The 11,705-nt window shown below is 38.9% G+C and overlaps 1 protein-coding gene across 12 annotated transcripts in view; it reads right to left on the bottom strand.

Annotated features, from left to right (window-relative positions):
* Window positions 1–6,958, bottom strand: part of ubr5 (ubiquitin protein ligase E3 component n-recognin 5) — a 40,819-nt gene extending 33,861 nt beyond the window's left edge. For 9 of the 12 annotated variants that reach the window (XM_034875260.1, XM_034875262.1, XM_034875266.1 and 6 more), the window contains exon 1: window positions 6,688–6,958. In XM_034875260.1, coding sequence (XP_034731151.1) covers window positions 6,688–6,749 — 62 coding nt within the window. In that variant the 5' untranslated portion in view covers window positions 6,750–6,958. The remainder of the gene's footprint in view (window positions 1–6,687) is intronic. The other 3 variants (XM_034875259.1, XM_034875269.1, XM_034875270.1) reach the window with 1 other exon arrangement.
* Window positions 6,959–11,705: the final 4,747 nt, after the last annotated feature.

Raw genomic sequence — 11,705 nt, 5'->3', positions numbered from 1 at the left:
GGGGGAATGACATGCAGAAAAGGTGCGTGGTAGGGGTGTGTATTGGCAATAACGTATCAAGATTAGGGGTGGAACGGTTCATGTACTCGTATTGAACCGAATCCGTACGGGCGTCACGGCTCGGTACATTAATTTACATGGAGAACACACGGTATAAAATAAATACAACTCGCGTGAAAATTAACAAACAATAATAATAATAAAACACGGAACTAATGCAATACGGAACTTCTGTTAGATACGCGGGTTCTTCAGGGACACCTAGTGTGTAGCCCCACCTTAGCGCTGAAGCTCGGCACTGGCTGTGTGGCTGGACTTAGCAAGTGTGTTTAAAAAGCAACTAGCGACATATATGGCGACTTTCTGTAGAAAAGACGCCGGTATTGTCCAGCGAGCATGCAAGGTCTCTCTCTCTTGTGGCCGTCTTCTGTTCTGTGACTGAGGAGCAGCGCCCCCCCCTCCCCTCTCTCCCCACTGCGCGGGAAGGTAGAAGGGGGGCGGGCTGGTGTAGGTACAAGAGACAGCGGGACACGATGGGAGAAAAACGCCGCTAAGCTGGCCTGGCCCTGGGGAATACATACTATATTAGCTTTAGTCAGTCAGTTGGTCGTCAGGAATCTTTATAAAAACATCTGCACTTTCAACCGCTTGGCTGGAGCATTCTTGGCCGAGGCTGGTCACATCTATTTCAAACGCCAGCCAACAAGCTTGTATTGTTAAGATTTATAAAAATGAATTTAAGTGATAGACGAATTAGTCGGCTGACTGATTAATTGGGCTGTTGAAAATACTTCAGCCTAGGACTGGGCGACATAATGATACATCATCGATATCGGGATACGAGACTAGATATTGTCTCAGATTTTGGAAATCGTAATATCATAAATGGCTTAAGTGTTGTCTTTTCATGGTTTTAAAGGCTGCATTACTGTAAAGTCATTTTCTGTGTTACCAGACTATTTTAACCTTTACCCACTTACTCATATCTATATATATATATTCCTAAAGATATCTTAAATCTCATTGTGAAAATATGTTGTTGGCTGTTTAATGCCATTTTGCGATAATCAACATCGGCTGATGCCTGCTCTCACACGGCTGATTAACTGCTGGCAGGCTCGTCAGGGCGGCTGCTGGGTTCTCGCTACAATTAAACAGACAAAACCGAGACAATACATACTGCGTTATATAAATGTTAATTCAAGTTCAGCAATTTTGTGTCTCACTGATAAGTACATTGCTGCATTTTATCAGCTAATAAAAACAACATATCAGCTTTATATTTCTACCGCCTTGCTCTCTAAATATTGCATCAGCCATTAAAAAAACCAAATTGGTCGAATATTATTTATTTATCAACACAACAGGAAGTGGATTATTTGGAACACTTGTGGCTTGGCCCATGTCAGACCTTTGACATATGGACAAAGAAAAAAAAACATTAGAAATATGTATATTTATGACATATTGACACTTCATATGAGAGATTGGAATTTCAATTTTAACTCAAGTGTTCTCATGTAACTCGGGACAGTTTATATTAAAAATGAGGGGTGTACGATTCAGATAATGTCATGATTCCAATCTGATTTTTAGGCTCACGTTTCAAAATCAGTTTGATTGAAAAGATACCAGCCAGAGAGGAAAGTCAGTTTACTTGCCCATTGCCTTAAGGATAAAAAAGAAATCCAGCAAGATAAACACTATGGGTGTGCAAAAAATAAAATAAATTCACGATTCTTGATTGAAGCTCTACAGATTCAAAATCTATTCATAGAATTCCAAAAATGGATTCATTTTCTTTTTTCGATTAGCGATGGCGTGTATACTATCACATGGGAAAAGTAACTACATTTACATACTGTGAGTCTTTTTTTTTTTTATTGAGAAACGTTTGAATCAAAAATCAATTTTCAATCAAATCATGAGCCTAAAAATCAATGTTGAATCGTGCACCCCTAATAAACACTGAATTTCCAGATTTCTTAAAAGATCTTCAGAACAACAATATTTTAAGTTCACTAATTAGATTTATATCCCAACAATGCTCCGTGCCTATTTATCAATTAAACTATTAGTTTTTTTTTCAGATTAGAATAACTTGCCTATTGTTCCATAACATGGAAGTATTCTATCTACCTAACATGTCTGACCGAACACTGTCCATGGCAAAAATGAATAGGACTTTTACTTCTGAAACCCGTGCCACCCAAAATATCCCCCCCCCCCCCCCAAACTACTATTGTGCCAGGGCATGTGCTTAAGGACGTCCCATTGTACTGGCGCGGAAGACAGGATCAGGAAGGAGAGAAATTAATTTTTGGATGAATATGGGACGACAGATGAAAAAAAAAAAAATGTTTTGTGTAGCACACACACAGTTCTTATTAAACCTCCTTGACCACATAAACACACACACACACACATAGCTAGACCCGTGAAATCAGACTCCGGTCACCCCCGGTATTGACTGTCAGAGTGATGTGCAATGGCGTCCCGTGGTGGGATACTGCTGTACTTTAACGTAACATCAAGAACGCCAACACCAGGAAACCGCAGAGCAGAGCCTGAACTGTCGGCCTCCGACTCCACCTTACTTGGACGTAATAAGTCGGTAAGCTTGCTAGTTAGCTAACATTAGACTGTTTAATTATGAAGTTACAGTGACAGCTTAAATCACGTTACTAACTTTAACCACTTAACTTAGTTACTCCACTTCATCAGATCTTCAACAGGGGGTCGGGGACCCCTACGTGGTCCTCGGACTCACTGCAGGGGGGGGGGGTCCTCCAAATTATCTGTCTATGTCTGTACATGAATCCAACATAATATCAGCAAATATGAATCCCCACTGATGATAGGTTTACAAATTATAGGTTAGGTAGTCACTAAGGTAGGCTATCCATCCACAGATAGTTGACCCCAAAGGATTCACTGTGCAACATTTATGTTGAGAATTAATAGATTGTTTATAAAAATCATTGAATCAATTATTTTAAAACCGCTTAGTATTCTATGCACTAAAATGGTATGCATAAAGGCTTTAAGCTGCACATTAGAGCTGGGCAATATATAGCTATTATAACGGCACCGAGATATGAGACTAGATATCATCTTAGATTTTGGATATCGTAATATAATATGACATAAGAGTTGTCTTTTCCTGGTTTTAAAGGCTGCATTACAGTAAAGTGATGTCATTTTCTCACCATACATCATTTTAGGCCCAGTTTATTATGCAACTTTATTTTATACAATATTAGTAGTATAGGGTCCCTGCTCCATCTCTCTTTCCGTTAAAAGGGTCCTTGGTTTCAAATACGTTGAAGACCCCTGCCTTATGGGACATGAGGCTGCATAGAGATCTCTCCTTGCGTTAATGTCCTTGGCAACATGCTGCCCCTCTCCCCATGCGGCGCTTCTTGTCCACCACCTGCTCCAACTTCTAAACACACCAACTGCATTATTATGGCAATGTCTAGCTTTTGGGCGGCAACTCAAATAACAAGGTTGATTGAAAATCTGTTAATTTGTAGTTTAATTTTTTTTTTACATTAAGTCACTTTCATTTAAAGATTTTAAAGTTGGATTTTGGGACGGCTTAGATTGTATTTCGAGACGATTCTGGGAGGATGGTAAAAAAACGTTTAGAGGCACGTATAGTGCAAAGCAAATGTCAAGCATGCTGCTGCAACATAATGTCTGAATTAGTAATGAATAATGTACCAAAAACTATACGTTCATGGATTGCTGTGAATTTAGAACATGATGAGCTTTAGCACTTTTTAAAGCAAATCGCCTGATTTAATTGGCGCTTGTTGGCTGGTGCATGTCATGGTCTAATGAATTACCTTCTTCATTGTTTGCTCCAGATTTCAATTTACTTCCCTCACACACCTGATACTGTAGGGCTGCTCGATTATGAAAAAGAAAATCATAGTCGCGATCATTTTGGTCAATAATGAAATCACGATTATTTAACACAATTATTCATTGACTTTTGAAAAGATGTTGCATTTATTGAACTTAGAAAACAGTGAAGACAACTTTAACTGGGATATTTCCCTTAATGCTTGTCTCTCTTTTCCGAACATTTTTTGCCATTCAGAACACAAGACAAATTAAGAATAATTCCAAAGTGAATGTTCAAGTAAAGTGCAAAATAATTGATTTTCTCAATTACATTGTTTTTGTGATGGCTAAAAGCCAAAAATGACAATTACAATTTGATTAATTGCACAGTCCAACAATACAGACGGACAATCTGACAGTGTTAAGGATTTTCATTTATCCAAACATGCTTAACCACGATGTCTGGTTGTGTCTGATTGCTCCACCTATTTGGCCTATATCATCACCTTGAATATATAGTTTCGCAAAGCGTTTCTTCCACACCTGGTACAGAAGAACAGGGGCACCTGTTGTGATGCATGACCTTACTCGTAAATCAACAAATGCCAATAGGCATTTTGGACAGAAGGCAAGAAGAAAAAAGAAAACTCATCCTCAGTGGTAAACCTAAATTCATTGCAGTTCTGGAACAGGTAAACTATTTAAAACAATGTAAATGTTATCACCAGGTGTAAACCTAAACATGTCATAAAGCTTGCTCGTGATTGCACAAAAACGAAAGACAAGCAATGAAATTGTTATGTCTACTTAGGCATACAAATAGTAGAATGTCAATGTAAATGTTCTATTTGTTCATTTCCCATTGTCCGTGTAATTCATTGGTTGATAAAATGTGCCCTCGCACAAAAACAAACAAACAATCTCAAGAGATTGAGCAGGATACAAGTAGTAAAAGGTAGAAGTATCCTCACAATACAGAAGCACAGTAGAAGCCCATGCAGCAGCCCAAACACTACAGGAAGGGAGGGAAAATTACCCACACAGCATCAACCTTGGTCAGTCACTCACTAACCTAACCAAACCAAACAAATGGCACTACTCTAGCACAGACCTAAAGCATACTCGCCTCAATGATCAATTTTTAAAAAAGTTTCACTACAGCACAGCCAAAACATATTAAACATCCAGCTCACGATGAACAAAGATAGGTATCTGCCATTCCACTGTGCTAAACTAATGTGTCTAAGCAGACCACTGGTTAAAGGAATCTGACCGGATGTTCATGCCAGGCAGCCACTTCAAATAAGCCAAGCTGGACCAAGTCTTTTTACTTCAGATAGAGGCACTTATCTGCTTTGACAACTGGAAGTTCCTGAATGGGGAAGAGAGGAGGGGGGCTCCCAGCAGCACATGGTGACCGTAGCATGCAATGGCATGCATGCCTGGGGATGTAACAGCCATGACCTCTTTAAAAAAAAAAAAAAGGTACCCAGTGGTCCATACCACCAAGATGTTTGGGTTGCTTTCTCAATAACAAGCATAACCAGGGGAGTAACTAAGCTCTCCTGTCTGTTAGACCGAAGCTGGTCCCCCAGAGTTAGATACTACACCAACCTGCAAAAGGCGAATCAAACACTCTGAGCCTATACCCAGTTCTTAATCTCAAGGTCATTCTAAAAACATTTCTCAACCTCTTTGTCTTTAAGTAGAACAGCTCATTCATCAGTTCAATCTCAATGGATGATATAAATAGGTTTATCATAAATCACGTTCTGCCAAAAATACAGGGCACGAAATTTCCTGGATCTTTCTTGCAACTACTTCTGTCTCATGATCTCTTCAGTTTGGAAAACCTCTACAGAAACCCCATTTAACGCAGTGACATAAATGCATGCCAGCAGCATGCCACTATTAACAATATTGTGTGCAATTGAAATAACTGTGCCGAGTATGCTGTAGGTATTTGTGTTGCAGTGAAAAGAAATACAGTGTATGACTACGTAAACTCTGAATAATCCAGCATCGATCATACACACTATATAAACCTAGGCTTGTCCCTTACTAAAGTAGATAACAGGATTAATGTAAATGCAATGTTGTTAACTCTGCTTCCCTGCACATTTAAGATATTTATCTAGGTGCGCAATGTTAAAATACACAGGCAAATGATATCATAATTTCCGACGACGTTAGCAAGTAAAATGTGCCATTAAACTTACAGAAACACCCCGAAACAAAAGACACTGGAACACAAATATTTGGCTTTGTCAAGAGCGTGGTAGCGAATTAGCTTGCTAGCATTAGCAGCTAGCTATCCGTTAGCTAACGTTGGCTACTTCATTGATCATGTTAATCAACGAGACGCCCACAAAACAAACACTGACACATGTCAAAAGAGTGCATCTATAATTTATCCAAGAAAATTCGTATCTTTTCAATAACGTTGCGTTTTACGACCCTTATTTCCCTCTCTTTTCCCCATCCCCCAACCCGCATTGTCTATCTCAACTTTGACTGTGAGCCAATCCTTCCAGAGAATCAAGGAAACAGCCTGCTAGTGTTAGCTAGCTATCAGCGTACTATAGCCCGTTAACTGGCTAGCATATAGCTAACACTGGACCGACTGTTTAGGTAGTAGCTAACGTTAGCAGGCTAGGGAGGATTGTTGCCGGGCCTTGTTTCAACCCTGGGGGGTCATTTAAATAATTTAAACCCGACTGAACGCGGATGACAATGCCAACGTCGTTCATTGTTACATTCGCAAATACTATATACCATACCCCGCACGTAAATATTGATTTAAATTATTATTTTTCACGGGCCGCAACAAAATACCTGTCATTGAGCTGATCCTCAGTCCCGGGTAACGGGTGAACCACGAAGTGTATAGATGTCATGAGGTCAATCCAAAATCACACAGAGGCGTGTGAAAGATGTGGAAATTGTTCTTCTTTCGATTACTGTATATGTGCGGATTCATATGAATCGTTTAATGGCGAAAAACCTCGAGTTTAGATCCCAGCCTCCTCACCCACATGCCGCCATCTTAACTCTACCAAGCTTCTTCTCTGTGTGTTGATTAGTGCACATGCAACCACTCCGTTGGTTGGACCCCGAGCACAAACAGGAAATGTGTTAAATTGGACGGGATTTGCCTCAAGAAGAAAGCCAAGAATACTCTAATAAAAAATACTACACTTTCACACGCCAAAGTCTTTGTTCTCACCCAGTTCACCCAATTTATCTGTGTTTATTTGCATTTTAAGGTCCAGTACTGTACCATAAAGGCAAAAAAAAATGGGTAAAGTAGGCTATTGCTATTGTAGGGCTTTAAAGGCTAAGACAATGCAGTACAAAAAACCTAAGACAATAGTATATCAAATACAAGTATGATCATTTAGGCTTTTTAACACTAAAGGAAAATGACAATAATGTTGCTCTTTGCAGAACAAACTGGTGTAGTAAGTAATTCCACATGCTATTTTATGGAGAAACCATCAGGTTCACCAAGAAATGTAACACTATACTTGAAAACAGACCTTCATGGGAAACAAATACATTGAAATTTAAATTCGTTTTAAACCAATCAAAAATAAAAGTCAATGTCATGATGTGTATGTTTTTTTTGCTAAAAGGAGTACAATATAATAACCAAGACTTAATATTATGTCACCAAATTTTAAGGGAAGAACGCTGTTATACCTAGCATGTTGTCAGCATTACTCTGGGAATGGCAGAATTCATGTGGGACTCTCAAAATAATGTTGCTATTCTTACACTGGACACATATTTAACAGTGAACTAACTCAGATATGACCTCTATAAAGGGGAGATAACTGAAGTCTCCCTCCCATTATAAACTGTATTTCATGTTTCCACATCATCCAAATCCTATGCAGTTCCAGATTTGATGCCCCCCGGCTCAGACATGAGTAAAGTGTAGACTCAAAGTTAACCTTGTGTAAAACAGACATAAGAAAAGTCTACTTTGAGCGGTGCACCCCGGATATAAGAGGAGCAAATAGCTTCTGTCAGACATGAGGAAGACAAGGGGGCAGTTGAAATCATCACAAGGTTACAAGGTCCTTTTATTGACATTCTACAACACAGGGTTGCACAACAAAATGCAAATTTGTTCCTGTATGCAATACAAGAAAGAAAGATTTAGTTTTGGCATAATACGTAGAATAGGACAGCATTGATCAAAGTATGCCGTGCAATAACTCAAATAAATTGACAATCCGGAATGGATTGTATTGTATTGGTCTTGTATTGTAGTTCTATTTGTTTTTTCTTTGTAGAATATACTTTTACATAAGACACACTCAGCTTGTTAAGCAAATAAAAAAGCAATCTAAAAAGAACATTTGGATCTAGGCTAAATCAATAGGATATCTAATCTTTTGTTGTTTTTTAATCTGCAGACTGATCCAATAAAAGTGTTTGTCTTTTTACACCAGCAGATGGCAGGGTTTACCTTTTACAATGTGATCTGAATCAATCCCACAAAGCCACATTAAAGCTGAATATGTCTCTTTTTTAATTTCCTCTTTCCTTTTCTGCTCCTCAGAGTGTGTGTGCACATATTGGTCATAGTGGTGTGTACTGTATGTATCTACTTCCAGACTACTACAATTGTACAGGATGGCCATTTGTCAAATATTTCTGTATTGAAATAGGCCATAAAAGACATGCCCTCAACAACTGGAACTGCAACTGAGAGTTGTTTTTTTTACCAAAGGAGATGTCAAGATAATATGAAACAACACATGACACAGAAAGAACATTTTGACTTCCCCATGCCGGGTTTACAATTTATCGGCCATCTGCAGTTCCCACTTACTCAAAAGCAAAGACAAATGTACCTATTTTAACCTAAATGACTGTTCCATGAACTAATTTTTGTCCAGTCTGACCTGCTGTTCACATTGTCGGGACTTCAGATGAATCGATGTTTATTAAGGTATCAGGTGAATATCTAGAATATAACACATGTAATATAAGCTGCAGGACATTAATAGATTAGAATTAAACAACGTCTTTGTATTTATTTGAACAACATTCTTAGGATATCTAATGACATCAATGACAGGTGGCTATTACTGATTACTGCAGATTATTTGAAATTAAACTAATTTGGCCTTCTTACAAATGCCATTGGTGTAACTAACAGACACAAAAGTTTAGGAATTTGTCTTTGTTTACTGAGTTCAACACAGAGGTAAATTAAACCAGTTCCCCTGTCCTGCAAAAAAAGTGAAGTCAAACAAGTACCCAGAAATCTGCAGAGCTATTTTAAGGTAGTTGGGCACTGGGTTATCAAATGACCTTTGGCGTTGTTAAATATGGGTACAAAGAGTCCAAGTCAGGACTCTGCACCATCATCAGAGCCAGGTTACTAGATTTGGAGCTTTGGAAAATGGATCAACATGGGTAAAAGCAGGGGTGCAATGTAACTAAGTACATCACCTCAAGTACTGTTTTGAGGTACTTTACTTTACTTGAGTTTTTTCTTTTCAAGCCCGTTTCTACTTCTACTCCGCCTCATTTCAGAGAGAAATATTGTACTTTTTACTCCACTACATTAACCAGACAGCTTTAGTTTACTTTACAAATTAAGATTTTTGCACACAAAAAGATTAGATCTAGAACTTCATTGTCATTTTGTCGTGTCATACAAAGACATTGAAATGCAGTTTGCGTCCAACCAGAAGTAAAAATAAGAGCAGAAAAAAACATGTATTTTATAAAATACCATGTTTTATTATAAAAACGAAGTACCCAACAATAAAACAGCCTACCAGTACACCTGAAATGATCAGCTGGTTAAACACTTTATCACAACTGTTTGGATCAATTCTGGTTTCTAAAATGTGAGTATATCTAATTTTAATACTTAAAGTTCATTTTCCTGATTATTCTTACATAGTTTTACATAACATTTTCAAAGCAGGTCTTAGACCTGTAACAAAGTATCATCACCAGTGTGGTATCGGTACTTTTACTTCGGTAAAGGATGTGAATACTTCTTCCACCGTTGGATATAAGACACATAGATTCTACTTCAAAGGTGATTTGCAACGTGTTTGACCTGTTATGAAATGTAATTAAGCGTGTTACATTCCCCAACCCCTGAAAGACTAAGACAGACCTAAAGCTGAACCATCACCACTGATAACTTATTAAACCATCTTCCACATATATTAAATAAGTGGACCAGCACCGGCTCCTGTCAGTCAGGCAGGCCACAACCAGAAGGATGGGTTATTCCCAGTGAGGTAACACGATCACTGGCTGAAGAGGAAGACTTTTAAATAACTCCTGGTAGTGCTAGCTGTGACATATCACTACAGATCCAGGGCAGGACTGATGATGAGGGGGTAACTCAGTCTGTTAACACCAGGTCGGACCAGGCCTGAGGTGCAAACCCTCTGCTCCAGTCAGCCGGTCACAGATGCTGCACAGCTCAAAGGGCATTATGCCCTCCTGTAATGAGCTGTTCCTGGCTCCTGTCAACTTACAGGCCTTTACTTTTTTTGGAGAGAGACAAAAGTCCATTTTTGGAATAGCAATAGAGAAAAGTGGGTCCTTGTTGGCCTAGTCTTACTTTCCATTCACCACTTGCTTGAATGTTGGCGGATATTGTATAAGAAGCCATAATGTCTGGGGTAATGCTGCCACTAGATTCTAATAAACCCATTTGTCCATTGCACAATACCATGAGGATATTTTAAAGGGAATTACTGGAATTGTTGGGTCTTTGTAAATTATAGAGTGTGCCCTAAACAAACTCTATCTGTAAAGTGTCTTGAGAAAACTCTTGTCATGATTTGATACTAAAATACAATTAAATTGAATTTAATTGAATTAAAATTAGACTATTGTATCTAGTGAACACCGGCCAAGAATCTGGGTCTCCAATGCATCACGCTCATAAAACTAGGGCAACCTAATTGGCCAAAGACCAGTAATAGACACACATGGAAAATCTGCTCTTTTGTGCCATGCCCGATCACGCTGCAATGTTAGGAGCTTGATAACCCAATCGATATAAACACAACACTGAGCCGTAATAGGCGACAATTGTTATCGCAGAGGTCATCACATATGTTGTTTTGACACAACACATTGTCTATAAAAGACATGCAGTTTGACTCCGACCTGCCGCCCTTTGCTGCGTGTCATTTGTCTTCTTTCTTTAGTCCCCACATGGACCCAAAAGAACAGAAAGTGTGGATTGGTGGCTGGAGAGAGGCCGCTTCACCTCCTGGGCACTGCCAGGTGCTCTTGAGCAAGACGCTGGTTCAGCTGGCAGCCCGCTCACTCTGACATATCTCCAGTAGTGCATGTATAGGTCCTGAGCATGTGTGTGATTACTAACAAGGTGTGTACACAGAGTGTAAATTGTGATTTCCCCACTGTGGATTAACTTCAGTTAAGGGAGCTCTACTTCTGTAAGGGTGATCCTGATCTCTGACCTGAAGAATGGCCAGAGATCAGTGCAGGAGGGGCTAGTTAGGCCGTAGCAGGAGTCAAGCTTAAAAAATGCTGGAATTAGGGTTTTTTCTCAGACTTTAGAAAGCCCCCAGCACAGCAGGTTTATAATCCCCATGATGAGGAAACTGACTTTTGCTTTAGAAATTGGTGGAGTGCTTCTTTAAATGCTAACAAAACAGATAAGATAATGTACTATAATCATGTGTGGCTCATATTAAAAACTCAAACATGTGACATACAGGGATGAAAGCATTGATTTCAGCTTTATAAAGATGAAGGGAAGAAAAGGTTTCTTAATGCATTCACCATTTCAAAATGAAAGTTTATGAATATAATTAACTGTACAATCAAGAAAC

The sequence above is a fragment of the Etheostoma cragini genome, chromosome 6, assembly GCF_013103735.1.
Source record: "Etheostoma cragini isolate CJK2018 chromosome 6, CSU_Ecrag_1.0, whole genome shotgun sequence".
Taxonomy (NCBI): domain Eukaryota; kingdom Metazoa; phylum Chordata; class Actinopteri; order Perciformes; family Percidae; genus Etheostoma; species Etheostoma cragini.
Note: the sequence above shows the minus strand (reverse complement) of the source record. Positions and strands in the feature narration are given on the sequence as shown.